At 52.0% G+C, this 27,883-nt stretch overlaps 2 protein-coding genes across 3 annotated transcripts; both read left to right on the forward strand.

The window, feature by feature from the left end:
• The first annotated feature begins 677 nt into the window (after positions 1 to 677).
• Positions 678 to 5,880, forward strand: CTSH (cathepsin H). The gene is made up of 12 exons (XM_026709359.2): positions 678 to 831; positions 1,024 to 1,055; positions 1,315 to 1,423; positions 1,511 to 1,581; positions 2,306 to 2,410; positions 2,566 to 2,652; positions 3,614 to 3,669; positions 3,791 to 3,872; positions 3,979 to 4,047; positions 4,264 to 4,370; positions 5,396 to 5,521; positions 5,712 to 5,880. Exons 1-12 carry the CDS (start codon positions 738 to 740, stop codon positions 5,788 to 5,790), a joined length of 1,017 nt encoding a protein of 338 aa, XP_026565144.2. The 5' UTR covers positions 678 to 737; the 3' UTR covers positions 5,791 to 5,880.
• A 91-nt stretch (positions 5,881 to 5,971) lies between these two features.
• BLM (BLM RecQ like helicase) lies at positions 5,972 to 27,855 on the forward strand. Of its 2 annotated transcripts, none has more exons than XM_087941822.1 (21): positions 5,972 to 6,156; positions 7,827 to 8,518; positions 9,336 to 9,495; positions 10,037 to 10,146; positions 10,264 to 10,378; positions 11,264 to 11,973; positions 13,522 to 13,716; positions 14,904 to 15,022; positions 15,650 to 15,763; positions 15,974 to 16,072; positions 16,528 to 16,676; positions 16,824 to 16,930; positions 18,691 to 18,851; positions 20,467 to 20,662; positions 21,383 to 21,573; positions 21,889 to 22,030; positions 23,688 to 23,887; positions 24,553 to 24,745; positions 25,553 to 25,675; positions 26,574 to 26,772; positions 27,618 to 27,855. In XM_087941822.1, the coding sequence occupies exons 1-21, from the start codon at positions 6,056 to 6,058 to the stop codon at positions 27,772 to 27,774; spliced, it is 4,233 nt and encodes a 1,410-aa protein (XP_087797948.1). In that variant the 5' UTR covers positions 5,972 to 6,055; the 3' UTR covers positions 27,775 to 27,855. The 2 variants fall into 2 exon arrangements, with proteins under 2 accessions (XP_087797948.1, XP_026565103.2); XM_026709318.2 differs by having other exon boundaries at positions 10,052 to 10,146.
• The last annotated feature ends 28 nt before the right edge of the window (positions 27,856 to 27,883 follow it).

Raw genomic sequence — 27,883 nt, forward strand, 5'->3', positions numbered from 1 at the left:
CCTTCCTGGTCCCTATGAAGTTTATTCGCTCCTGGGAATCAAGGCCCCGAGCTCAGCGGAGCGCAGCCCCCCCCCCTGACCCCATGAGCCCCCGCAGCCCCCGCTTCTATCCCTGTGCCCCGGAATGGGGCCTGCTGGCTTTAGCTGGGCAGCTGGGGTGGCCCTTCAGGCCTTGGGGGACCCTGTGGAGACACAGAGAGGCCTGGCCTTTACCTCAACGCACCTGAGGCCCCTTCGTTGTGTCCCCCCCACTTTCCGACAGGAAGCCGGGCTCTGACGGGGCCTTTATTCGCCCCGTTCAACGGGGCAACTGGGTGCTCGGAAACCTCCGGCGTTCCCATCTCAGCCTTCCCCCGAACTCTGCTTCGGTTCAGGGCAGCAGTCCGGCTGCTTGGGGGGACAACCAGAGCCGAGACTCTCCAGGCCGGTGGGCTGTTTCTGAGCTGCGAGGAGGTCGGGATCCTCCAGGCGGTTTCCCACCCGGGCCTGCAGCGCTCCAGCCTCCGCGGGGTCTTTGGGGGCGACGCGCGGGCCGGCTTCCCGCGTGGGACTTCCGCTCGCCGGCCAGGAGCCCCTCCGGGCCCGCGGAAAAACAGGCACAGGAAGGGGCGGAGGCAGCGGCCGGGCCTCCCCGCGCCTCGGCTGTGCAAGTAGCCGCCCAGCCCCTCCGCCCCTTCAGAAGAGCGCCGCTCCAGCACCCAGCCCGACGCCCGCAGCCCGCCCGTCCCGCGCCCAGCATGGCCCCGCCGGCGCTGCCGCTCTTGGCGCTCTGCTCCGGGCTGGCGCTCGCCCTCTGCGCCGCCAGCAGCAGCGGCGGCGGCTCCGCCACAGGTACGCGCCGGCGGGAGCAGTTGACCCGCTGGGCCCCTCCGGCGGGGCAGGGGAGGCAGGGCGGCCCCGGAGGGAGGGGGCGCCCCGACGCCTGCCCCGCACCCGACCGCCCGGCGGGCCGCGGCTTCCCAGCAGGGGCGGCGGTGGGACGGACGCCCGGGCCGCTCCCGACCTGCGCTTTTCCTCCCGCAGGCGAGCAGCTGTTCAAGGCGTGGGCCTCGCAGGTAAGCAGCCTCTGGCCGGGAGCCCCCGCGGGGCCGGCCGCCTCCCCACGCAGCAGGCCCGGAGGGCGCCCTTCGCCCCCGTCACGCGCGGCCTCGGCGAGCCTGGCCAGAGGCCGGGAGGGCCGGCCGGGCAGGGCCCCTCCGCCTTCCCAGCCGGGCCCGGGCCTGGGAGCGGGGGAATTCCAGGCTGGAGGCGGCGCGTCCCGGGAACCCCCGCCTCGCTTTCGCTTTCGCTTTCGCTTTCTCTTGGCCGCTGCAGCACCGGCGGGAGTACCGCTCCGAGGAGGAGTTCCGGCACCGGCTGAGCATCTTCCTCGACCACAAGCAGAAGATCGACAAGCACAACGCGGGCAACTCCAGTTTCCGAAGTAGGGGCGCTGGAACCCCCGCCCCACCCACCCCTTTTGGCGGCTAAGACAAGCGGAGCCCCCCTGACGCCCCCTTTCTCTCCCCAGTGGGCTTGAACCAGTTCTCCGATATGACCTTCACCGAGTTCAGGAAGAGGTATCTCTGGCGCGAACCCCAGGTAAAAAGCCCCCGGGGCGGCTAAGGAGATCAGGAGGGGCACAACCCTCGGCAGGGGTGGCCTTCACCAGATTGCAACCCAGACCCCAATGGGGGGAGGGGGGGGGAGACTCTTGAACTCGGAAACTTTGAAGACATAACACAGGCTCCAACTCCCAGAATTCCCCAGCCGGTATGGTTGGCAGCTGCATTCTGGGACTTGAAGTCCAGGCATCTTAAGGTTGCCACGGTTGAGCAATGAGGGGGGCTGCAGGTTAGCATCTCACCGTCCCTGGGATAAGCACCAGTAAACGGGAAAGGCGGGGGGGGCGGCGGAGGGAGACCCCAGCCCACTTGAATGGCAGAGCAACGAGGGAAGGCTTCTCTGCAGAACCGGAGCCCTTGCTGCCTGCCAGCCCCTTAGGGTGCCAGTCCTGGGCCTTTGCACCAAAAGCTGCCCCAGCCAGCCCTTCGTCACGGCTCCTCTCGGTCAGGTATAGGTGTGCCTCACAAAGCCCCCAACCCTCGGCTGGCCCACATCAGACTATGGAGGGCTGCCGCCCTGCAGGAATCAGCCCCCCGATCCTTTATTGGGCCCCACCCACGAGAAGCAGGCTAGCTGTGGTGGCCAGAGATCCACCCAGAACTTCCGCAGAGTGCGCCGCCCCCCCCCCCAATTCATGGCCTGTTCAGGCACGGGGAGAGTGAGATGGGCTGGCCAGTGACTGCGTCCCGCTTGCCCCCAGAACTGCTCTGCTACCATGGGCAACTTCCTCAGGAGCTCTGGGCCCTACCCGAGCGCCATCGACTGGAGGAAGAAAGGAAAGTTTGTCACCCCTGTGAAAAACCAGGTAATTCGGACAGCCGTACAGAATCCGTACAGCAAGGGGCCCGGGGCAGAGAGCAGGGCTGAAGGGAGGGTGAGCTTCCCTCTGGCCCTGGGGAGCCTTGCCAGGAAGCTGGGTCCCCTCATGCCTCTCCTCTCCTCCCCGCTCCCCCCCCCCAGGGCCCTTGTGGCAGCTGCTGGACCTTTTCCACCACCGGCTGCTTGGAGTCTGCCATTGCCATAAGAACAGGGGAGCTACTGAACTTGGTGAGGATGTTTGTTTGGGCTCCATTCCTTTTCAAAGGTTTTGGCGAAGTCTAACTGAGGGGCGTTTGGCGTAGGGCCTCTTCCACTGGATAACGCCAGTGGGCACAGGGGATTCCCACGGCTGAGACCCACAGCCCCACCCCCCGCAAGTATTCCCGGGGATCCTCACAGGCCTCACTTGCACTTTGCGCCGCCCTCTTGGAGATGCTGCTGCCGACTCATCAGACAGGAGCAGCTAACGGGGGGCCAACCCCCTGGCTGGGAGATGCAACCTTCTCCTGCCAAGGCTAGAAGTGGGGTGGGGCCTTTTGTGCCATGCATTTGTGGCAGGGAGAGCAAGCAGAGCCCCAACCCAGCAGTTATTTCTTTATATTCTGCCTTGATTACTTTTACAAATAAGTCAAGGTAGCGAAGGTATCCCACACACACCCCTCCCCTTATTTTCCCCTCAACCACCGTGTGAGGTTTGGTGGGCTGAGAGTGAGAGACTGGTCCAAAGAAACCTAGCCACCCTTCATGGGTCTGGTGGGGCTGGAACTCTGCCTCCCACTTTCTAGCCTGCTGCCTTCACCGCTTGACTTCGACAATTGGAGACCCTCTACATCAGCAAGGTGGATGCAAGCTCTTGGCCCCGAACGTCCACCGTATATGGCGGGATTTTATCCTGGGCTTCAGTGTGGTCAGGGTGGACACAGGACACTCTCTGGCTCTTCTGCCCAGGGTCCTGTGGGCAGCCTTGGCCCCTACAGGGGCAACTTGGGGGCAGGCTTCCTTGGGTGCCGAGCACAGTGGCAGAGAGCTGGGAGGGCCCCTCGCCTGCAAAGACCCCCAGCCTCCAGGAAAGAAACTGGCATTGCGCAAGGCAGGAAGGCTGGCTGGCTGGCTGGCTGGGCCTGAAGGAGGCCCTCGGTGTGCGGCTTCCGAGGCTGGCAGCCTTGACTCAACCTGTCTCCTCTCCCAGGCGGAGCAGCAGCTGGTTGACTGCGCTCAAAACTTCAACAACTTTGGCTGTAATGGGTAAGAGAGGCCCTCAGGAAGCCCCCCCCCCCCAATCATCCCAGTTCCTCTCTCACCACCCCAGGCCTCTGGGGGTCCCTGTAACAGATCCACCTGGTGAGGCCGTTCCTTCCCTCCGCAGGGGGCTCCCCAGCCAGGCTTTTGAATATATCCTGTACAACAAGGGGCTCATGGATGAAGAAGACTACCCTTATCAGGCCAAGGTATTTTTTTTGGGGGGGGGGGGGAGCTCTGACCCAAGGCAAGCGGGGAGGCAGGTTGCCTCTTCTGCGGAACCACACCTGAAACGGCTCCTTCGGTTATGTGCAGAACGGCACCTGCAAGTTCCAGCCCCAGAAGGCCGTGGCGTTCATCAAAGACGTGGTCAACATTTCACTGGTGAGCGACTGGCAGAAGCCAAGCAGCAGCCAAAAGCCCTCTGCCCTCTGGGGAGCCACGCTCACCTCCTGCCCTATCAAGCAGAGGCTCGGGGCATCTTCCTTGACTGCCCTTCTTAAAACGATTAAGAGGCTTCAAAACGGCCTGCAGTCTGGTGGGAAGCCATGCCCCACTCTTTCTGCACATGCTCAGAGGCCCTTGCCTCTTTCTTTCCAGTACGATGAGCAAGGCCTGGAACAAGCAGTGGGCACGTACAACCCAGTGAGCTTTGCCTTTCAAGTGACGGAAGACTTTGTACACTATCAGGAGGGAGTTTACACCAGGTGAGTCCCTGTTGGCGCACCCCGGTTTGCTTCATGCCGCGAGGAATGTTGCCCCAGGGCCCCCTAGTCAGCCACTCCCCAGCAGGGCTGCCTGAAGCAGCACTCTGGCAACCTCCTGCAAGAATGACACCCCTGCTGGATTGGGAGAGGAGGAGACCAGCTGGAGGATCACTAGAAGCAGGCCCCCTGAAAAGGACGTGCCCACTTCGGGCTTCCCCCTTGCTCCTCGGGCATTGTGCAGCCCTGGATTTTGGTTACTTGCTTAAAGGAGTCGATTACTGGCCACTTCCACCATTACTTTATTCCAGTCCTGTTGCTTCACTTTCTTTGATCAGCCTGTAATTTACCGGCCATATGCAAATGAGCTGATCTTACAAAACTCTTTAGCTGGAAGAGCCCTGGAGTCTGTGCTCTGCTGACCGCCAAACCTCAGCTGGGAGCACCTCTGACCATCCGGCCTTGCTCCCAGTGCTGCAGGAGGCCCCAGTTCCTGTTCCCCAGCACCTCCCACTCATCCAGAATCTCTGGGCCACGACTGCCCTTTGGGACAATAGGAACGAGTCTTGACATCTTCAGATACCTGAAAACTAGATCCCCCACCCGCATTGCTTCTTTTTCAAAATCTCCCTATTTAGTGCCCTCCTGGCTCGCACATTTTGTCCCCAGGCCCTGCTCAACTTGCTCTCCTGTAAACTGTTCCCTAAAAATGTGGTGCCCCAAACTGGGCATAGCCCGACTTACATTCCTGTGCAGGGGAAAAACTTCCTAGGATCTAGAAATTAAATACCTGGTTGATCTTAAAGCTGCGTCACCCACAGTTTGCAACGGGCCGCTATTCCAAACAGCCGCCATTTAGGGACCCGGTTTCGGATCGAAGCAAGTGAAAGCAGCGAAAGGCCGGCCGACCCGCCTCGCTTGTGCTTCGGCTTCTGCCGGGCGGCATCTGGATGGGAGTTCCTCTCGGGGGGCCCCCGGGGTCCTTGCCCGCTCGCTCTCCGACCGCTGCTCCGCCTCTCTCCCCGCAGCACGGACTGCCAGCAGACCCCGGACCAAGTGAACCACGCCGTCCTGGCCGTGGGCTACGCGGAGGCGGCCGGCCTGCCCTTCTGGATCGTGAAAAACTCCTGGGGCCCCGAGTGGGGCATGGACGGGTAATGCAGGCCGCGGGGCTCGTTCTCGGGGAGGGTCCGCCCCGGCTCCAGGCCCGAAGGGTCTCGCCCCGCGGCTTCCCGGGAGAGTCGGCCGCCCGCCCCCCCCGGGGTCAGCGGGCGGGGCGCTTCGGGGACAGCAGCGTCCGCTCCGAGGGGCTCCGGCGCATGAGGCTCTTCTTTGCCCCGGCAGGTACTTCAACATCGAGCGCGGGAAGAACATGTGCGGCCTGGCCGACTGCGCCTCCTTCCCGGTCCCGCTGCTGCTCTGAGGCCAGACGGAGCCCGGGCGCCTCGACGGCTCCGGCAGCAGCGCAGGCGCACTTCGCGCTCGGCGGTTAATAAAGGCTTCAAACCCAGAATACGCGTGGTGGGCGTGTCGAGGGAGGGGCTCTGTGTGTGTGTGTGTGTGTGTGTGTGTGTGTGTGGTCTCGCCGGAAGGCGCCTGACGCCACTTCCGCGGGCGGGGCGGGGCCTGCGAGCGCCAATCGGGCGCCTCCGGGCCGGGAAGGCGCGACGCGCGAAGCCTCCGCCGCCATGGCGGCTCTTCCGCGCAACAACCTGCGGGAGCAGCTGCAGCGCCACTCGGCCAGGGGCGCCCTCGGCCCGCGCGCCGCGCCCCCCAGGACCAGGCCCGCGTGAGTCCAGTGGGCGCTCGCCGAGTGGGCGGGAAAGGCCGGCCGGAGGGAGGCGGCGCCCCCCGTCCCTGCAGGTCGTTCCGGGCGGGGCGGTTGCCGCTTGCGATGGAGGCCGGTGGCGGCGCCTGCCCTGCGGTGCCTCTCCTCGCGTGGAGGCCGCTGACAGGATCGGGGCAGTCCGGTTCAGTCGCGGGGGGAGCTGGTCCCGCAGCCGCCTCCGCCCGTCCCGCGGGGCTCCCGACGGCCCCGGCTGCTGCCCCCCAGGCCTTCCCGGGCGGCCCCGCCGAGCGGGAACCCCCTGGGGGCGACTGACCTGCCAGTCCCGGAAAAGGCGCGGCTGGAAGAGAAACCTGGGCCGGAGCATCTCCCCGCCCTCCGTGGCTGCCCCACCGGGACGGACGTGCCTCGGGTTGCCCGCCTCTCTTTGGGAGGGTGCAGTTGCGTCCAGAATGAAAGGCGGAAAAAACCCCGGTGGGTCGGCGGGGCCCTGAACCCAGAACCCCCTTAGTCTTGCCAGGGTTACTCTGAAGCCTCTTCTTCCCCGTCCAGACCCTCACGGACCCCGAGGCCGAATCTCCACCTTCCGACTTAGTCGCAACGGAGGGTCGCCCGAGGCCTGCCTGGTCCAGCAGCCTCCGTAGATCGGAGTGGGGAGGGCCTCCACCCCTGAGCTGCCCCCCCCAGGAAACCGGCCACTGGGAGCTGGAACCGTCCTCCCCATTCACCCCAACTGGGACCAGCTCTGCCCACAACTGTGCTCCCATTCCTGAACCCTGGAACCAGGCCAGAAGGATACAGTGGTTTGCTATGGAATCAAAGGCACTTTGAGATGAAAGCATTAGTCCTTCCAAGTAGTCTGGACAAGACACCCAACCCTCAATAATACCTTTATTATGAGGTTTCTGCAAAGTCCTTTCCTTTCATTCTCCGGAAAAGGGACCCAGCGGGTTCCTTCTGAAATGCTTCCCCCACGCCTTTTCCTTTGGTGCTCTGAGAAACCACATAATAGCGCCGCACAGCAGCTGCTGCAGCGACTGGGATCATGCAGGAGGTGAGTTAGAACACCTCTGCACCTGCAAAAAGTGCGCATTCGGCATGCGCATGCATGCAAAGCACGCCCACCAAACCGGTGGCAACTTTATTTGAATACCACCACTGATAAATTTCAATTTCTATCATGATGGCATCCAGGCAGGGCACAAAGGCAAAATTGTTCCGTGAATTTACAAGAGTTATTTAACTTGAGTTTAGATGCAGGATGTTGGTGGGGTGTTGAAGCCCCCTTAGAATTCCTCCCGAGTTTATTGATCCAGGTCAACCAATATATTTAATAATAAATATATTAAAAACCATAAATAGGCTGCCAATAAATCTAGAGAAGAGCTTTCTGGAGACTAGAGATGGCGTTCTGATTTTTGCCATAAAATGCTGGCATATGGTAGTAGCAATTGAGAAACATCTGGTATTGTACATTTTCTCAGAGCTGACGTAGCTGCAGAATTACATAATAGCATAGCTTCTTACAATTTTCAAACACCTGTCTGTAATCACACCAAAATAGTGGCAAAAGGGGCACCTTGTTGGAGTCGGTACCTTGTGCTGGATCTGACCGGCTTCCAAGGGTTCTATCATTATGATTGGCTAAAGTCTAAACTTACCCATTTTTGCAGGGGATTTATATTCAGAAAGATGAATTGCCTTGATGACTGCGCATCAGAACATCTGGGTGGAACAAAACCTCTGGCCCCGAAGGACAAGAATATCAATTCTTCTTTGGAAAAACAAAGTGCTATTAAAAACAAACAAACCAAAATTAATGTGCTGTTTAAAACAACACTGAAAGTTCAAGAAGGAAAACAAGAATATTCGAATGATCAACATGCCAAGAATTTAGATTGTTTTATCTCTTCTGTTAAAGAAGGTGATGCAGAGGACAAAGTGGGGGGATCTGAGATCCCGACCCCAGACAATAATTGTTTAAACAACTCATTTATTGACCTTACTGATATTTGGGAAGACATGGAAGATTTTGAAACAACTGGACCACAGAAAATATGTCCAAAACTGTCTGTATCATTTCGAGATAAGCTGTCTGTAAACAATGGAAAGACTGCAAAAAAACCCTCTATCAGCAAGTCAAAGATATCTAGCACAGGAAGAGATAATGAAAAATGTGATGATGTGTATATTTGTACAAATAGGAAAACACAAACACTTCGTGAGGAACAAGAGGGAGGCAGCCTGCCTGTTCCTCGTCTTGATTCTTCTAATTCCAGTCAGAGAGATTTTTCAAATGGAGAACATGAAGAGGAGAAATCTTTGGAAACTTTCCAGACAGAGAAAAAAGAAAAATCTTGGATTGGTAAATACTTTTTTTTTCTAATCAGTTCTGTAACAGGGAGGATAACTTCTGGGAAAATGAATTTACTATAGCATGTGACCCTTGCGCTAGACTCTCAAGTGAAGCTTGCTTCCTCTTAATTTAGGAATTTGTCATTAGTTTCTCTGGGATGTTTTTCAGCTTCCCAGTCTAGCTTACAACCTTGAAATTCCACATTCGGTCCCCATCTAAGAGCTGGGCAGCTCCAGGGCTGCCGATTTTCCAAGGCTGGTCAAGGCGATGGTGTTTGTGCAGGACTTCTGCCATGGTGCCCCTTCCCCAGGAGGCTAATCAGCCCCCCCATTGAGCCTGGGGTCACATCAAGTAACTTGGAGCTCTGTTGCTGTTTGGACCTGGTTCTTCATAGTCCCAGTCTGACCTTGTTCCCTATCACATAACAGGAGTAAAGAGTTGGGTGTGTGTCCCCACTAATCAACACATCTAATACAGAAAAAAATGTAGTTAATGCTTTTCCTTACATGATTAGCAATAGCACTTATATACCGTTTCACAGTGCTTTACAGCCCTCTCTGAAGGGGTTTACAGAGTCAGCCTCTTGCCCTCGACCATCGGAGTCCTTATTTTGTCGACCTCGGAAGGATGGAAGGCTGAGTCGACCTGGAGCCAGTCAGGATCAAACTCCTGGAGTGAGCAGTGAGTTAGCCTGCAGGACTGCATTCTAACCACTGCGCCACTGTGGCTCTTATTGGTGTAATTTAACTGTATATTTTTAATGATTAAACACGTTCATGATTTTTCACTGGTCTTTTGTTTAATATGTGCTCTTTTTTGGTCAAAGGGCAAAATGATTCTGGCCTCCCCTTAAGTGGGAATGAAGAGCCCGATGATGGAAGGGACGACCCTCCAGTGTTCAGTGAGTCTGAGGACTATGTGGACTTCATACCCCCATCCCCAGAAGAGGAGATGCTGCCTGCTTTGTTCGGGCTGAAGAGCACTAGGTACACGGGAATTTATCTTAAGGGTTAGTATAAATAAACAAAGGCAGCACTTTTCTGGAACGGCCCCTTGTGGGAAATAGCTGGTATGTATACATCTGGATGGTCTGCGTGAGTGAATGAGCAGAACTCTCCCTAAAGGTAAAACACTGAAGGTAAAACGACCAAATGGTTCTAAGAGGGCAGGTGGTAGCATCACAGTGGGTGAGCTTGGACTCCATAAACCACCCCAGAGGAAAGGGAGATGTTCCCCCGTAGCCTCCAGCATAGGATCAAGCTCAGTGTCTTCCCTGGTTTTGTGTCCACACCCCCTCCAGAAGGCTTCCCCCTTTCCCCACTGTATAAGTAGGCTTCACAACCACAATTGTCCCCAAATTCCTGCTGTTAAGCAATAGCACTTATATACCGCTTTATAATTATATAATTTGGCAGAAGTTCTGTGGATGTGGGCAAAAAATCACTGTCTTGTTAAAATTCTATTTGATGTATAAAGTGTATCTATTTCAATATGTCTGGATTTCTTAATAATTCTTAACACGGTTAGGCATTTTTCCCAAAGATCAGCTGATGAGACAACACTGAATCCTGCACTCTCGACGAACCAACTTCCAGAGTTTGGAGAATCGACCAAAAGAAGCGAAGGAAGGAAGGAAGGTAAAACTTGGTGACATATTCCAGTTATTTTCTTTTGATTATCATCAAAAGATTGTCAGCCATCTTTGCACTGCTGGTGCCTTGCAAAATAAGTGACTGAACCCTGTTACCTTTCAGGCCAGCCCCTCCTCTGTGTAATGGAAGACATCTGCAAGCTGGTGGACTCCGTTCCAGAAGGAGAGCTGAAGTCTTTGGTGGGTGGCCAAGAGCTGCTTCGTCTCAGAGACTGCAGGTCTGTTGGGAGTTGTTGCTGGTTTGGAATACGATGAGGGGCTTTCCTTCTTTACCTTAAGAAATTAAGACGGGATAAGTTTGTCCACGTTGCCAAGTGTTCGGTCCCCCTGGGATTCTCTCAGCTATTAATGCAGGCTGTATAAAGCAGGCCAGGTATTTTTAGATATGCAAGATAACTTTTAGAAAGTGGAAGATTCTTTGTCAGAGGTTATCGCTAAATGGAGTCCTACCCATATTTATTTCAGAAGAAGAATTATGCAAATAAATTCCCTTTTTTTCATCAGGACTTAGTATCTCATGATTTCAGTGCTATTCAGTTCAGGGCTGAACTGAACCTCCACCGAAGTCCCACCTTGGAAAATATGCCTAGTTCATAAGGGGGAAAATTATTCCGCATCTATTATATTAGAGAAACAGGAATGTTGTGGAACAAGAGAGTTCTTAACGATCAGATAATAGCACAGTATTATAGTTCTACAGGAAACTCATGGGATAACAGCAATGACAACAACAACAATAATAATAAATACTTTTTAAATGAATTGTTGAAATTGTTCAATTTCAGTATTGACTGAAAATGTTTCTATCAATTAGGAAAGGTTCCACAGGACAATACATTGCTATTAAGGACAGATATATTGTATGTAGGATATTTAGGATAGTAGCGTCGCTTCTCTTTATTGGCCAAGTCAAAACTGTGAAAATGCTTTTATATAATAACTCAAACAGATGCTTTAATGTCAGTTACGTTTTACAGGCAGGGATCTAAATTGAGTTGTGAGTTGCAAGTAAGGTAAAAGATGAAGAAGAGGGGTTTCTGGGAAGGAACCAGCAAATTCATTGGGAAAGTTTTAAATAATAACTTACATTTTTTTATATTCAGAAGAAAACTGTTGCGCAATCCCAGGAACGGAAACCGAACCGGTGCGGATACATTTCTAGATATAACCTGCAAACATAATTTTAACTATGATGGCTCCCACGATGGAAGTTACTCCTCTCAGCTTCCTCAAGGGGGCGCTCCTACTCCTGGACCATTTTCCGGCAAGCGGCTCGGTGACGTTGCCCCGCTGCATGGCCTTCACCCGCCACCCCCTCAAGGATGGGCCAGCCCTGATCCGTCCGTTTCTGTGAAAGGTTCTACCTGGGACACGTCCTCTCCTGCCGTGGAACGTCCAGGCGCATCTGGCCCCAGGAGGGAAGCCGGTGCCATAGCTGGACGCCAAAACCCAAACTTAGAAGCCGAGACGCGCTGGTGGCCTCCAGCGCTGAGTGGAACAGGTTCGGAGAGCCGAAGGGAGCAGGCTCCTCCGCTCATGAGCAGCGGGGGAAGTGAGAGTCCTTGGGCAACTGGAGGGCAGAAGCTTCATCAGGATGATTTTGATATCGAAGATTTGGATGACTTGGACGATGCAGTGAGTGCTTCCTTAGCCAGAGGCGCTTCCCAGGGCCTGGCCCGGCCGGCTGCAGGCGCCTCCCCTGCACCAAAACTGTTTTTGGAAGGAAACTCGCTGGCGTCCAAGGAAGGCGCTGATTTTCTGCATAGCAATTTTTCTTTCACAGACCTTTCTGTGAGCGGCAAGAGTTGCCCTGGTGAGTTGCCCCATTTCTTCTTGAAGTGCATTCTGGGAAATGATCTGTAGTAAGAAATCACAGTGACGCGTGTAATTCACTCGCTTTACAAGCCACCTGGCGCTGGGAACTCTTATCCGCACGGTAACTCGACCTTTTTGAGCGTATTTGGATTTTTAGAAATGCCTGGGCACTCACCAGATAGTTCCTAGGAGTATTTCCCAGTTCACAAATTGGCTGGCCGTAGGTACGAGGACCTGCGCAGGTGAGGTGCTTGAAAGTTAGCGAACTCTCCCCCGTTGGCCCTGCTAACCTTTGTTCCTTGTTTGGAGTGGGAGGCATATTTCCAGAGAGAGTTCTGGGCTACATCTATCTGACCATCATTTTTATTCCGTAAAGAAACACGTATGGATCCCAGTCATCGTTTTTTACAATAATAAAATAACAAGAGTCGGAAGGGACTTTGGAGGTCTTCTAGTCCAACCCCCTGCTCAGGCAAACAACATACATCTAGGATGCAATCAAATAACAACGTATCCTTGGGAAGGACTCGATAGGTGGATAAAATCCAGTCTCAACACCTGGCTGACTGCCTGACCAGCCATAATGATGGTTTTGATGTGAAAAGTCAGGAGGGAGAGTGGCAGTCCTTGGCAGCCTGCCAGCGGTGCAAGACCACTAATCGCTATGCGTTGTGCTCATGCACACATCCAAGGTCGCAAATGAGAGCAGGCTGTTAACGTTTAAGTTCTCGTGTGTTTTGGGAAATATAACTCTTTAAATGCATCAATTTTAAATGGAGCAAATGGTTTTCCCAACAGAATTTTTTCCTTCCCCTCAATAATATTCAATTCTTGGAGACTGGCTGGGCCAGTCTTGGCAGGGTTTTTCAGCATTTTCAGCCAATGCCTCCTTCCTGACTAGAACTGTTAAAAAGTGTCTATTTTTCTGGCAACTTTTTGCATTTCGTCTTTAACGGTAATTTTGAATCTAGCGGCATTATATCCAAAGTTGCTATGTTGTAATAGGTGAAGACTGAAAGGGTTTCACTGGCTGAGCTGTGTGTCAAGATGCAGACGGAGTCCTCTTCAAGACTTCACATTGTTCTGTATATTTATGGGTGGAAACAGAGTGGGAAAAACCTCCTGAGATTTAATCATAGCAATAGCAATAGAACTTAGACTTGTACGGTGCTTTACAGCCCTCTCAAAGTGGTTTACAGAGTCAGCCTTTTGCCCCCCAACCATGTGGGTCCTCGTTTTACCCACCTTGGAAGGACGGAAGGCTGAGTCAACCTGGAGCCTGGTGAGATTTGAACTGCCAAATTGCAGACAGCCGGCAGTCAGCAGAAGCAGCCGGCAGTACTGCACTCTAGCCAGTGTGGCACCGCGGCTCATCATTGACGTGGTTTAGTAACACACTCCCTCCTCCCACCCTGGAACATATTCAGATATTTTTACGTTTATGAAATTAATTACGTTTCAGCGCTTGATTGGCTGGTTACAAATTCTGGAAACAGCAAATATATTTTGTCTCCAGTCTCATAACGAAAAGTTGCTTTCTTCCCAGTTCCTCCACTAATGAAGGACACGCCTTCCAGAAACGCTGCTCTGGAACCGTTCAGAGGTTTGGCATTTCCACATTCTAACGAGATGCTGAAGATATTCCATAAAAAGTTTGGTCTCCACCATTTTCGGACCAATCAGCTTGAAGCCATCAATGCTGCTTTGCTGGGCCAGGACTGCTTCATCCTGATGCCCACAGGTGAGTCTTCAGGCACGGCCCATCTCTGACTGGTCATCGCCTGCTGCCCCCCAAGGAAAGGGCGGGGGGAGGTTCATTTATCCCTCTATCCCTGTTCATGGCTGATTTGTCTGAGTGCCTCCAGGAATTCCCTAGCATTTTTGGATGTAACTTGGTCTAGGATGCTCACGGTTTCCCGTTTGAACCATGGTTGAGTCTGCCCACATGTTGTGTGATTAAGGAAGTTCCACTGTGTCCTTTGACAGCTAGTTGGTGTTCACGACTAACCTGCCTGTGTTCTACCTACAAGTAGTCCTTGACTTACAATTGAGCTTTTTTTCTGGTTTGGGTTTAAGGTGTGATTTGCTGTGTCAGCTGGTGCTCCATTCAAAATCCAAGAAAGAAATACTTAAGACTCCATTAATCAAAGAAAATAGATCTTTTACTGGAAATCAAGTGGTAGCAACAAAAGAATTCTGAATCTGAGAAAATGGGCACGTAAATCACATATACAAAGCAATGGCAACGTTCCCACCCCCAATAGTTCAATTGGCTCATCCAATTAAAAGTTGTGTATATCATCGTGTGGGTATCTCCACGAGGCCTCTGTCCGTTGACCTTGACATAGTTTGATAAAGGGTTGCAGCTGCACATAGCACAGGATAGAAACCTAAGCAAGAATATACCCCACCCCACCCCCAGCTTATACAGTTCTGGTTTGTAACACTTCCATCTCACTTCCCATAACCAATCCCACCCCCACCCCCGTTACTTATGACAGCCGAAAGATGCAAAGCAAAGGGAGAAAATCTTGAAGGCTGACGTGCTGTTCGTTATGATTAGGAGTCATTTGTGTACGTAATAATCTGAACTCATCTAATTTTTGACCGTGCTTTAAATAAAAAGCCAAAGGAACGATCTCCAAAATAAATTTCATAAGAAATCATTATATTTTGCCTGCGCAAGTGTTAAGGACCATCCGGGGAGGCTTCACTCCTGCACCAAACAGGAGGTTGCACATGGTGGTTCTTTGCATCTCAGTTCTCGGGGCAGGTTTTAATCTTCGCAGTAGCAGAGGGGATGGAGAAAGTGTGACTGGAAGCATTGGGCCTCCTCCTGTGGCTGTGCCTGTGGAACTCATCTGTATAGCACTAACAGCAGAGTAGAATACGAGTAGAGCTGTCATCTTGTGCTTTCGCTCCACACAGGAGGCGGCAAGAGTCTCTGCTATCAGCTGCCAGCCTGTGTTTCAGAGGGAGTCACCATCGTCATCTCTCCGTTGAGGTCCCTGATCGTGGATCAAGTCCAGAAGCTGACCTCAATGGACGTGAGTTCAAGGTGGCCTCCTGCTTGATTGTCAATTGCGTGAAATGCAAAACTGTTTTAAGATCACTGTATCTGCCGTGGGCATGTTGATTTCTGATCTTTGCAGTCTGACCGTGCGAGTATAAAACTCTAAATTCTTGTAGAATTTGTGTTCGTACAAAATTTAGCTAAAAGTATAGGAAGAACACCTGGTGTATAACTGCTTTCATCAAAAGGACGAGATATAGCCTCGGCTTCCTCGCAGTTACAAGTCCAGCTAGAATTGGGTCTTTTTCCATATAATTGTTATTAAAACTTTTAAATGAGGAGATGAAAATGAAGACAAAGAAAAAGCAAAAAGTGCAAGAAAAGAAATTTTTTTGAAGAAAAATAGAAAAGTAAGAAAAATTGATATACAAAAGTGGCTTCCAATATTATTTGCAGCAGGTCCAGCTAAAATTGGGTGGTGCTTCTTACAATTTGGTTCTGTGGTCGAAGGGACGGGCACTGCCCGACAGCAGAGCACTGGCCTGGCCTTCCCCACTCCAGGCACAAGCATTGGCCTTACTATTGACCAGTTTCCAAGCGAAGCAGTCAGCAGCAACCAGGATTAGCTGCAAATAGTACAGCTGCTGTCTTCTCTGTCTAGATTCCAGCCACGTACCTCACAGGTGACAAGACTGACGCCGAAGCATCCCGAATTTACATGCAGCTCTCAAAGAAGGACCCCATCATAAAACTCCTCTACGTTACTCCAGAGAAGGTTTGTATGGAGGCCTGAGCTGCTCAGCAGCGCTCTAGCTGACCCAAAGGGCTTGAATGGAGCCGGGCTTTGCCTGGGTAGGCGAGGAGGCTTTGGCTGCCGTTGCCTGCCTGATGGGGCCTGGGGGTGAAGGGGACCAGAAGACTCAGAACCGTGCCAGAGCCATGGAATTGGGGCATCTGGGCCTCCTGCTGCTCTTGTTTCCCCCAGGTTTGCTCGAGCGGTCGGCTGATGTCAGCGCTGGAGAATCTGTACCAGCGGCAGCTCTTGGCTCGCTTTGTGATCGATGAGGCCCACTGCGTCAGTCAGGTGATCTGATTCACTGAAAAGGGTGCAGAGGGTCACGGTAGTGGTCCCTATTTCCCTCGTGGTCAAGGCACCAGGCCTGCCACTCCCACCTTTGGTATGAAAGCCAGCTGGAGCTAGTGCCCCCCTCTCAGCCCAGCCCATCTCACAGGGCGGTTGCTGTGGGTTCATTGGAGGAGGAGTGGATATATTTGCGGCCTGGAGTTACTTGTAAAAATAGTAGAGGCTGAATACGGTCATGTGATGAAGTTACACCCTGTTGGAATTCTGTGATTTTACATGTCAAGGCGCATCCTCTTGTTCACCTGAGGTTGTGCTTGCCTCCTTTAAAAAGCTGGTAAGGGTCAGATGATTTTTACTATGTCTTGGTACGTAAAACGAACACGAAGAGGCTGTGCTTTTTTTCACATGATGAGATAAATAAATGTAAATGTAACTTTCAGAAATCTTTTTATTAGTGGGGTCATGATTTTCGCCAAGACTACAAGCGGCTTAACATGCTCCGAAAGAAGTTCTCCTTGGTTCCCATGATGGCTCTTACTGCCACCGCCAACCCCCGAGTGCAGAAGGACATCCTGAACCAACTGGAGATGCACCAGCCCCAGGTGTAAGTTGGACGCGGAGGCCGAGGGGAGGTTTCCCTCCTGGGGAACTGGGAGAAGGAAACAGCTTTACTGGGATTGCTGTAGAGATGAGCTCTGTAGTCATTCAATAATCCTTTTTTTATTCAACTAAATCGCTGATATCCTTCTAGGTTTACAATGAGCTTTAACAGGCACAACTTGAAATACTACGTGTTACCCAAGAAACCCAAAAATGTTGCTTTAGATTGCTTACAATGGATCAGAAAATACCACCCCTGTAAGTTATCACTCCTCCTTCCTTGGCCAGTGCCTACTTGTATGGGATTATTTGAAACCCAGTGTTTCTATTCGATTATAGAGAAATTCAGGTATTTTTTATCTTGGAGTTCCTTTGTGAAATACGCACAAAATAGGTCAGCCTCGCGGAATGATTCTGTAGAGATCTAAAACCTGTTCAGAAATGTCCCACGTTGATAAATGAAGTGGTGTTGTGTCGCTAATGCAAGTTTCTTCAACCCTTTTGGAATTTGGGGCCCTTTAATTTTGAAAATTATTTGGGTTAATAGCACCAATGAGCTGCTTGTAAGGGACGTGCCAGATACAAAAGACTGGAAATGCCCTCTTTTTTTCCCTACCTTTATGCTTTTTCTGGAGTTAGAAAGACCCACTGAGGCTTTTGGCCTACTCAAGGCCAAACTCCAAATGCAGGCGTCCCAGAGAGAAGGCCGTCCCGCTTCCGGTTGGAGACACTCAAGAAGGGGATAAATGGTTTTATGCATATTTTTTTCAAACATGTTTTTTGTTGAGAAGGCTGGGAATTAGGGCAGGTCCCTCCTTTCTGGAACAGTGGCGTCTATGCGCATTACATTGCATGCCCCCCCACGGGAGAGGGTCAGTTGAGGGCCATGCGGAGGTGTAGGCAGAGCAGCAGTAGCCAACATCCTTTCCAGAGCTTCACCTTCCTCATCTTGTTACGGGAAGAGGGAGAAGCCGGCTTTGGTGTTTGGGCCGCTAAGAGATGGGAAAGGACCTTGTCATCTTTTACGAGGTCTAACGGTCAGGGTAGACATGGAGATAAAGGAACGACGTCAAGTGTGACGTTTGGGTTTGTTTCTGTCCAATGGAGAATTGCTACGAGCTGCCATTGAGTAAAACTGGAATTCAAAACATACCGCCCTCTTGAACAGACAAGCGTTTCTCAACCCCAGCAACTTCTAAATGGGTAGCGTTCAACTCCCAGAATTCCCCAGTCAGCTTAGAGAAACATGGGAAGAGATCTTTAGACCAGTGGATGCCAACCAGTGGGGCAGGGACCACTGGTGGTCCGCGAGAAAATTTGGGTGGTCTGCAGAGAAATGTCCCCCCCAGAGCAATTAATCCAGGCTGTGCGGGAACACAAGGCTGTGCCGCCCACATGGCCCGCGGGAACACAAGGCTTGCATCGCTTGCATTGCGAACACGAGGTAGGGAGGGGAGGAGGGAAAGGGCAGAGGAGGGGGGACTTGCCCCACTCCCCCCACACGCCTGGCCTGGCCACCGGGCTGCTTCTTTCAGCTTCTTTCTTTCTTCTGCTTTTGGCTGCATGCAAGGAAAGCAGCCAAAGTCGTTCTTTCTCTCCCCCAAACTCCGCCAGAAATGAGTCCTTGGGACCCGGCAAGGCCTCCTGCTCCAAGAGGCTGCGCCGGCACGACCAGTCTCACAAAGACTCATTTCTGGCAGAGTTTGGGGGAGAGACAGAAGGTCTCCTGCTGCTTCTGCTGCTTTCCTCCCTCCCTCCTTCCTCTCTCCCACCCCTCCCCCGAGAACGGAGCTGGAGACGGTATCCTGGGATCCCAAATAAAGAACGATGGCTCGGTAGGAAAACGGGGTGGGGAATTTTCCTGCAGACCTTTTGGGGGGATTTTCCCAGGGTCTCTGCTGCTTTCTGCAGAGAGACTCTGGGAAAATGTCAGAGTTTGGTGGTCCCTGAGATCCAGCAGGTTGGCGCCCCCTGCTTTGGAGGACTTGAGACCCTGAACCTTTTCCTGTGCGTTGCAGGTGACTCGGGAATAATTTATTGTCTCTCGCGGTATGAATGTGACTCCGTGGCCAACGCCTTGCAAGGGGGCGGCCTCTCAGCCCTGGCGTACCATGCTGGCCTCCCGGACGGCACCCGAGACCTCGTGCAGCAGAAGTGGATCAATCAGGATGGATGCCAGGTAGGAGGGAGATCCAGTCACGCAGCCACACCTGTCAGCAAAAGGGGGGGCCCGGGGGGCCACGTGACTCACCCTCTGCAAAGGGAAGCGCAGGGAACTCTCGAGCCCGGTCAGCGTCCAAGTGCTCAGAGCGGCACAGATTCCGTGGACCTGACGTGACAGTGAAATAAGGCTTCCCGTCCCTTGATCGATACTGTGGCTTGACCAGGAGGATTGGGAAGGCGAGAGGCCTTCAGGACGCTTAGAATGCTGCACCCAGTTTGGCCTCCATATTGCAGGTAGCCGTCGACTTACGATGGTTCGTTTAGTGACCGTTCAAAGTTGCAATGGCACTGAGAAAAGGTTTATCACTGCTTTTCACATTTAGGACCATTGTAGCTCATGGTCACGTGATCAAAATTCTGACCCTTGGCAAGTGACTCATGCCATACTTGTGACGGTTGCCGTGTCCCCGGGAGGTCATGTGTTCCCCTTTTGCGACCTGACAAGCCAAATCAATGGGGGAGCCCGGTTCATTTAACAACCGTGTGACTAACTTTAACAACTGCAGTGGTTCACTTAACAACCGTTGCAAGAAACGTCATAAAATGGGGCAACACTCACCTAACGGATGTCTCATTTAGCAACAGAAACATGGGCATCAATCGTGGTTGGCGACTACTTACAATAAAGAGATGGCACAGTATAGAAAGGAGCAGCTAAGAAGATGGGGGGGGCTGGAGGCCAAAACACGAAGACCCGTTGCAGGAATTGGGTGTGTCTGAAAAGAAGGCCGGGGGGAGACGGGGGGGACGACAGGATCGCAGCCTTCCGGGGTACCTGAGGGGCTGCCCCAGAGGAGAAGAAGGAGCCGAGCTCCTCTCCAGAGCCCCAGAAGAGGCAGGACAAGAAGCAACGGATGGAAACTGGAGTTGAGCAGAAGCTGCTTGTCGGAGCAATTAGCCAGCCTTGCCTTCTGCGGGCGCCCCGTCGCGGGAGGGTTTTCAAGGAGAGGCTGGAGAGCCCCTCGTCCGGATTGGGCAGAGGGTCTCCTGCTTGGGCAGAGGGTTGCGCTAGAAGACCTTTAAGGTGCCTCCCGACTCTTGTTATTCTGTTACCAAATGGGACAAAGTATTCCGGTTCAGAAGACGTGGGCTCAGTATGCACCGCATACTATTTTGTGGCACTGCCCGGTGTAGCAGTTGGGCTGACCCCCACCCCACCCCCACCCCCGATTGGATCTTGATAAAGCCGCCGGTGGACTTGACTTTGCTCTCCTCGGGGGGGGTTGCCTGAAGTCCCGGCGGGGTCTCTGGGCTAGCAGTGAGAGGGACAGGCCAAAGGGTTGGCCAGCTCTGCCAGTCCGCTGGCTGGACTCTCGCGTTGGTTCTTCCCTAGCGAGGCCCTGGACTCTCCTTGATCCCCAGCCACACCGGCACACGCGGAGGAGGGAGCCGTGCGGGAGAAGAGGCAGGGGGGAACGTGGGCCGAGGAGGGCGAGCGCTCTGCCCAGCCTGAGCTTTGGGCACGAGAAAGAGGGAAGGAGCCAGAGTTAGCCCGGTGTGAGGCAGCTGTGGTCCGAGGGGCTCTGGCTTGACCCGGCATGAAGGAAGCGGCTTGTTCTGTTGCCTTCCAGGTCATCTGTGCCACCATTGCATTTGGAATGGGGATCGACAAGCCTGACGTGCGCTTCGTGATCCATGCCTCCCTCCCTAAATCCATCGAGGGCTACTACCAGGAGTCCGGCCGAAGCGGGCGGGACGGCGAAATCTCCCACTGCCTCCTTTTCTACAGCTACAGTGACGTGACCAGGCTGAGGCGGCTCATCCTGAGTAAGTGTCCTTTCAAGGCCGGGGCTTCTCGCGGCTTGGCGTGGCCATAATTCCCTCGCCCACCCAGGGTGCTGCTCGCTCCCAAGGGGCCCAGTTGGCCAACCGTGGACAGAAAACCCTCAATCGAGTGTCCAGCTGATGATGATCTTTCCGTGCTGCTCTGGGCAGGCCGGTCTTCCCGGAGCAACACTCGCTGCCTGCCACGCCAACACTATTCAGAGCCAAAACAAGACCGAGTTTGTTACATTCCAGCATTTCATAATTTGGCTTTGGCTTCTTTTACCCGGAAAGTAATTTTATCGGAATTAGTCTAGCTGATTATAACAGCTGCCTGGCTGGTTTCTTTTGCTTCCTGCTTGCCAAGGGATCTGTGCTTCTTTGTGGACAGATGGATCTCTCTTGGGCTTTAACGGCTAGAATCCTTTTTTACAAAAAAATGGAAAATCCGCTGCAATCGCCAGCTGCTTTTCCTAGCAAGCTTTGGGATGGTGCTTGTCCCAACCTAACCTGATCCAGCAGGATCGCCTGGCGGCCGAGGGATCGCCTTGCTCCAGGGAAAGGGCCACGAAAGGGGTTCCACGGTCCGCGGGGTCGGTCTTTCCGTCCTCGCCCGGTTTTTCAGAGGTTTCGCAGCAGTTTTGTGAAGCTTTAGCCGCCTGTCCCAGGTCTTGCTCCTGGATCCTTTCCTCACAAGGAGCCCCTGTGCGTCTTGCCTTTCAGTGGAAAGGGAGGGCAACAGCCACACCCGGCAGACGCACTTCAACAACCTCTACAGCATGGTCCATTACTGCGAGAACATCATGGAATGCCGGAGGATACAGTTGCTGGCATACTTCGGAGAAACGGGCTTTAATCCTAGATTTTGTAAGGAGCACCCCGAAGTAAGTTGCGACAACTGCTCCAAACAACAGGTGAGCAGCCCTGCCAGCTGGACCCTTCCAGCCCCTCTCTGGGGAGCGGGCACTTTAGAAATGTGAAATATGAAATACTGAACAAATAAATCTTCCTGGGGACGGCTGGAAGCAGCCAGCTGAAGAATTTAGTTTTCCAAATGACGAGCACACCGTTTTTTTCTCATTATGGCAGTTTTTCATACCCAAAAAGTTATTATATGATATTCCTATTATAAGTTATTAATTACATTTACACTACATTTAAATGGGATTAAAATGCCGTAGTGTATTGGCTCATACGAGATACAGAATTAATAAAACTACTCTTACTAGGTATACAAGTTGAAGAACGTGACCGAAGAAGTAAAAAACATTGTGAGGTTTGTAAAGGAATATTGTGGTGAAAAAGGAACTAGAAACATCAAGCGAAATGCAGGAAGATATACCCTCAATATGATGATCGACATTTTCTTGGGTAAGTTCTACGTTATGCCTATTGGAAAATCCTGTTTGCATTGGATGCAGGATAGGTTGTCAAACTAGCTGGGGGATTTCCTTCTCCCCAGCCCTTTTGCCAGGGGCAGATGTGCAGGGTCTCAGGAGCGCAGCCGTTTCCACCGAGAATCCGGTGGCTCCCCTTATCACACTCCCTGTCCTTTTTTTGGGGGGGGGGGCTCAGAGTCCAGCAGCAGCCCGTTCATAGGACCGAGATGGCTGGGTGGAATTTGTGCCTTGGCAACGGCCGTCCCTGCTTCCATATTTGCCTGTGGGATGGAGGGGATGTGTCCAGAGATGGTATTCAGCCGCTTCGGACTGGTTCTGGTGTGCCAGTTGCAGAAATTGTGAGCAGTTCAGAGAAGCGGCAAAGGCCCCCTCTGGCTGCCCCCCCCCTGCCCCCTTTCCTGTTCTGAATCCCCTTGTTCTTTAGCACAGCTGACTTGTGTGGCAGAGCAGATCACCACGCCACAGCTGAGCTAAAAAACCGGCTCCTCTCACCAGCGCGGATACCGAGGGCGGTCTTTGAGTGCTGCGCTGCGTGAAGTGCGCCCTCGCAGAACCAATTGCACCACCGGTTGGTCCTGCCTGCCCCACCCCACCCTATATATCTTGCCTTTGCCACGCGGCCCGGCTAATCTCCATGCCTCACCCGCTCTGCTCACCAAAGGTAAGCATGCCGCCCCCGCACCCTTCGCCTTGGGTGGGGCCCAACTCTGGCGTTGCCCCGGAGCCTCCGCCCGCAGGCCTCTGCCCCCCTCTGGCCTCAAGCTACGGCCTTGCAGAGTGAAGCAATTTATTTGGCCTGCGGCCTGCCGCACTAGGCCAAAGGGCCAGTGGTTGGGGTGCGGCAGGGGCGCAGGAGGGTCAAAGCAGTTTGGGAATGGGCAGAATGGTTCTTCTTACCTTTAAGAAGGTCCATCCGGAAAGCGCTGCAGCAGAGACCTTTGCAGCCGCTTCTTCCGTCCCTGCTTTGCCGAGGCTTCGTTCGTGGAGACGCTCCGTGTGCTCTCTGGGTTGGCAGCCGATTCTCTGTGCCGCAGCGCTTTCCAGAGGAGAATTAGCAGACCCAAAGTGGCGGCTCATGGCTGCTAAATTGCAGTCTGCCCCCCCAACAGGAGCAGCAGCGGAGAGAACAGCTGCTGCCCCAGAGAGCAGAGACGGAGGGAAGCAAGCCCGAAAGGCTCCTCGGTCGAGCCTTGCCGGGCGGCAAAAGCTACGCATGTGCAGAAGCCGTGTGCGCACTCACATTTTTGATGAACCGGTGGTGAGTTTATTTGAAACCCACCCCTGGGGGTGTCTTCTCTCTCTTTCAGCCACAGAGAAGCCAAGGGAACTGCCTGGGGAGGGACTGGACAATCCCTTTGGCTGCCCTGGCTACCAGTGTAGGAAGCAGGAGGGGCTGGGCTCTCTTCCCCTTTCTAGGAGAAAGCCAGAGAGGGGTGCGTGTTCCAGGCTCGCACTCTTGCTCATACCTTCCCAGCTGGTTATATCTGGATGTGGACCCCACTCTTTCTTGTTCAGTGCCAGAGGTTTCCAATCCTGGAGTCCGTCCTTTCTGAAGAAGAGCTGAGAACTTTCAAAACGATACGTTGGCTTGGCCATGAAAACAGGCTATTGTCTCCTCCTTTTCCTAGGTTCAAAAGCTGCAAAGATTCAGCAGGGTCTCTTTGGCAAGGGAGCAGCCTACTCCCGCCATAACGCCGAGCGACTTTTTAGGAAGCTGGTGCTGGACAAGATTCTGGATGAAGACTTGTACATCACTGCTAATGATCAGGCGATAGCCTACATCCAGCTGGGAGAAAAAGCTGTTGCTGTGCTGAATGGCTCCTTGAAGGTGCGTGACTGAAGGCCCAGATGCCCCTCAGCATGGCGTGGAGCCGTGCGGAAAGGTTCAGAAAAACAGAATAGCAAAGGGGCTGTTGAAAAGGGGCTTTCCTGCTATCAGCCATCAGTTATGCTGGACTGTCCCCTCTGTTCAGAGTATTGCAGTGTAAATTCAGCCCCAGAAAAGTAAACACAGGTGGCTGAGGCTTCATTTAACTTCTTTATAAACACAAAAAGTAAATTTTACAATACCAGTTGTAGATTTCTCCAGCATGGAGCAAACTCAAACAGAAGCAGACATGTCACAGGTCCAGAGCAGAACAGCAGCAACTCAGGAGCTCAGAAACAGACCTCAGTCTCACTTTAGTTCTGCAGGCAAGCAAGACACACAGCAGAGGAGAGAAGCCGGTTCACTTTCAATGGACAGACTTGGAGCTCAACAGAGTTGCAGAGCTTAATATAGCCACACCTAGGCTACTTCTCGTTTCAGTTTCCAAACAGTCCTCCTTGGCTGACTTAGTTGCTATGCCTATTCATTGGCTGACCTTGTTAGCGGGCTCTCTTCCAGTTCATGACTATACTCTGACACCCTCTTCTTTCTTCTCTTGTAAACAACGTTTCAAAAGCATTCCTTATTTATATTGTACACCAATATGCCTCTTTCATGCCCTTTAGGTGGAGTTCTGTGAAACAGAAAGTGCCAGCAATATTCGGAGGCAGAGGGCTTTGGACACCAAGATGTCCCTACGGGAAGAGATGGTGAAGAAATGTCTCTCCGAACTCACAGATGTCTGTAAAAACCTTGGGAAAGTGTTTAATATCCACTATTTTAATATTTTTAACACTGCCACATTAAAAAGAATAGCAGGTAATATATATATATATATATCTTTTCATGAAAAAATGTATATGATATAGTTGAGGATAACTCCTGTGTGTTGCAATAGGCGTGTTATCATAACTATCACAACATGCCAAATGTATACTTTCCAACACTTCAATGTAACTCAGGTTATGTATGATGAATGCAACACTTCTTCAAATAGCAATCCTTGTCATTTTATCTTCCTTTATTCGCCATCTCATCCACCTGTTTTCTCACTTGCTTTCTCTGCATAAGTTTGAATTAGGTCAGAAAAGGCCGTGATACCTGATGACATTTAAAAAAATCTGTTGCTTGGTAAGACGCTGTAAGAGTTGTAAAATTGGCCTTAGATTTTCCAACTTTCAACAGTGTCCTGTTTCTATAGCCATGCCTCCATTTAAGGCAGATCCCTCCGTCTCTTTCCGATGACCTTCAGGCGATATCTGGCTGATAACGCTCTCAGTGAAAAATCAGTCAATGTCACTGAGTCCTGACAGGCTGTTGGAAAGTCATCGCATTCCTGAAGGCAGAGATGGCAAGATTTTTCTCTGTTGTAGCGGAGTAAACATGGATGTTCCATGAGGTCAACGGGGAGCCATTTACAACAGGTGGCCAGCATCTAGCTGTTCTTGGCTGGTCTCAAAAAACCTAAGCGGGGTTGGATGACTAGACTTGAAATCGAGACCACCGGGCTGTAGCCTAAACTGGGAAGTTAAAAAAAAAAAAAACCATTGGAAGACAGGAATGACAAGCCAGTTTGGTGTTGCAGATGCCAAGAAAGCTATACTGAGATTTTTCCCCCCACCCCAGAGACATTGTCGTCGGATCCAGAAGTTTTGCTTCAGATTGATGGTGTCACAGAGGACAAATTAGAGAAGTATGGAGCAGAAATAATAGGCGTGATGCAGAAGTATTGTACAGAGATACTCTCAGGTATTTAAATCGCTTCATTTACTTAAATGAGTATGTGCATGTGAACACCTGTATTTTAGACCCATGTCCCTCCTGGCTTGTGAAAGCTTCCCAGGAGGTGACAGACGGGTGGACTCTGGTGGTGATTAAAGCTTTTCTACAGGAGGGGACGGTGCCCCAGCACTTTAAGGAGGCTGTGGTCCGCCCTCTTCTGAAGAAGCCATCGCTGAACTCCACCCGGTTGGATAATTTCCGACCTGTCTCCAATCTTCCCTTTTGGGGGAAGATGGTTGAGAAGGTGGTCGCGCAGCAGCTCCTGAGGTTTCTGGATGAAACGGATTATCTCGACCCCGACCAGTGCACCAGTTATGTCCTTTCCTTCCGAAAGGCACTGAAGAAGGCCTGGTTCTGCCAGTGGGCCTGGGGAACCCAGAGAGGGATGGAACCCGTCAGATGGCTAGTGTGACCCACTGTCGTCGAGGTTGGGGGGTGGGAGTTGGTTTTTATTTTGTTTTTCGTTTTCCCAAATTTTGTTCTCTTGCACTTTACTAATTTATTTGATTCTTTTTGTTAGTTCTTATTGTTTTTATTTTTATTTTTTGTTTTAAATGTGATTTTACATTGTGTAAGCCGCCTCGAGTTGCCATGGGTGAATAAGCGGCAATATAAATCAAATCAAATCAATCAATCAAACAAACAAATAAATAATGCATAGGCTGGCCACACTGCCACGGAATCTTGCTAAAACGTTAATTTCTGTCCTGTTGGCTTTTTCCCTTATCACGGACACAGCTCAGTTGCTTTGGTCTCCACAAGGTTCTCAAGTATTTCGGTGGCAGTCATGGGACCCCTGAGGCAGAAATGCTGTCCGAACTAAGAAAGAGGAATTGTGTTGAGGAAGTTGGGTTTTTCTCCACAGTGGAAAACAAGCCTCGCGCAGCCACAGAGGTTGACGTTAGCAGGTATGGCAGTGAAGGTGAGGAGGGAGAAGCAACGTCTACGACGTCCAGCTATTTCCAAACCAAAAATGGCAAGGGAAGGAAGAGGAAGAAGTCTCATTTTTTTAGAGAATCGAAGAAAAGAAAAGGATCTGGGGGACAGCAGGCTTATTCTAGGAGGTATGTTTTCCAGTTCTTCATAAAGGGTGAATAAAAATCTGTGACATAGTGCTCAAGAAGCACCTTTTAACTGTTTCATCATGAAACATTCCTTGGGGGTATTCTCTGGGAGGCCTGCGGGTTGAATTCCAACATCGACAATAATTTGGAATCCTTTAACATGACCAGTGTCTCAGGGCTCCAACAAATCCACCCCCGTTCAAATCAGAAGTCTCTAGTCGCATCTTTCAGAGTAAAAAAGATTGATTTATTAGGAGTGGCCATGTTGGTGTTAGCTGGGTGCAGCCGACACTAAAATACATCATTCATTTCCCCCTTGGCCCTGGTCTTCCCCCCACCCGCCCCCTGGATGTATATTCTCCAATGGGTCACATCCATAGCCAAGAGTCATCGGTCACGCTCTCCAGTAATACTCTTGCACACCGACAGCTTTGGGCTGCCAAGGCGATTATCTGAGGCATTTAAGGAATGCACTGCTTCCTCCCCCCCACCCACCCCTTTCTGCTGGCAACTAAAAAGACCAAAGGAGTATTTTTTAGTTGACTCAGTGACTGGCTCTCCCTCTCCTTCCCCACCCCCGTTGCAACAGCCACACAAATATAAATGCCACCTGAGCGCTGAGGATTCAGAAAAAGTGATGAGGATGAAGAAGTTCTCTCTTCTCGAACTCAGGACAAGGAGCCTCTTGGCTGGTGTCACTATGTTTCCTTTCTCCCTGTGCAAATGACCTTTTAAACTGGCAGAAGCCCCTGTGATCTTTTTTTTTTTTTCGAAACAAAAGATATACGGAGGTGACACATTTATAACTGTGTCTCATAGCCCACTTCTTGTTCTTCTCTTCCTAGGAGTTACAAAGCCTGCAAAAGCGCATCGTCCAATTCTAGAAGTTCTACGTCCCGTGTTTTTCCCGGCCAACCGGGAGCTGGCAAGAGGCCTGGAGTGATGGCACCGCCAAAGCCCCAAAGCAGACAATACCTTAAGCCTTCTTACACGCTTTTGTGATGCCCTTAAAAAGTTTCTTTTCATTTTTATAAACGTTACTCAGCATAAAAGTATTAAATTTTTCATTGACTTTTATATGGAGTACTCGTGTTTCATGGTTCGGTCGTGC

The sequence above is a fragment of the Pseudonaja textilis genome, chromosome 13 (assembly GCF_049901715.1).
Source record: "Pseudonaja textilis isolate UNSWEBS1 chromosome 13, rPseTex1.2, whole genome shotgun sequence".
Taxonomy (NCBI): domain Eukaryota; kingdom Metazoa; phylum Chordata; class Lepidosauria; order Squamata; family Elapidae; genus Pseudonaja; species Pseudonaja textilis.

Excerpts from the sequence above, each read along its gene's own strand:
- BLM (XM_087941822.1), top strand. The coding sequence starts at position 6,056 with ATGGCGGCTCTTCCGCGCAACAACCTGCGGGAGCAGCTGCAGCGCCAC. Across the intron at positions 11,974-13,521 it reads GAGCGGCAAGAGTTGCCCTG|TTCCTCCACTAATGAAGGAC; the intron begins GTGAGTTGCCCC and ends CTTTCTTCCCAG. Across the intron at positions 26,773-27,617 it reads CAGCAGGCTTATTCTAGGAG|GAGTTACAAAGCCTGCAAAA; the intron begins GTATGTTTTCCA and ends TTCTCTTCCTAG.
- CTSH (XM_026709359.2), top strand. The coding sequence starts at position 738 with ATGGCCCCGCCGGCGCTGCCGCTCTTGGCGCTCTGCTCCGGGCTGGCG. Across the intron at positions 2,653-3,613 it reads CAGGGGAGCTACTGAACTTG|GCGGAGCAGCAGCTGGTTGA; the intron begins GTGAGGATGTTT and ends CTCCTCTCCCAG. Across the intron at positions 3,873-3,978 it reads ACTACCCTTATCAGGCCAAG|AACGGCACCTGCAAGTTCCA; the intron begins GTATTTTTTTTG and ends GGTTATGTGCAG.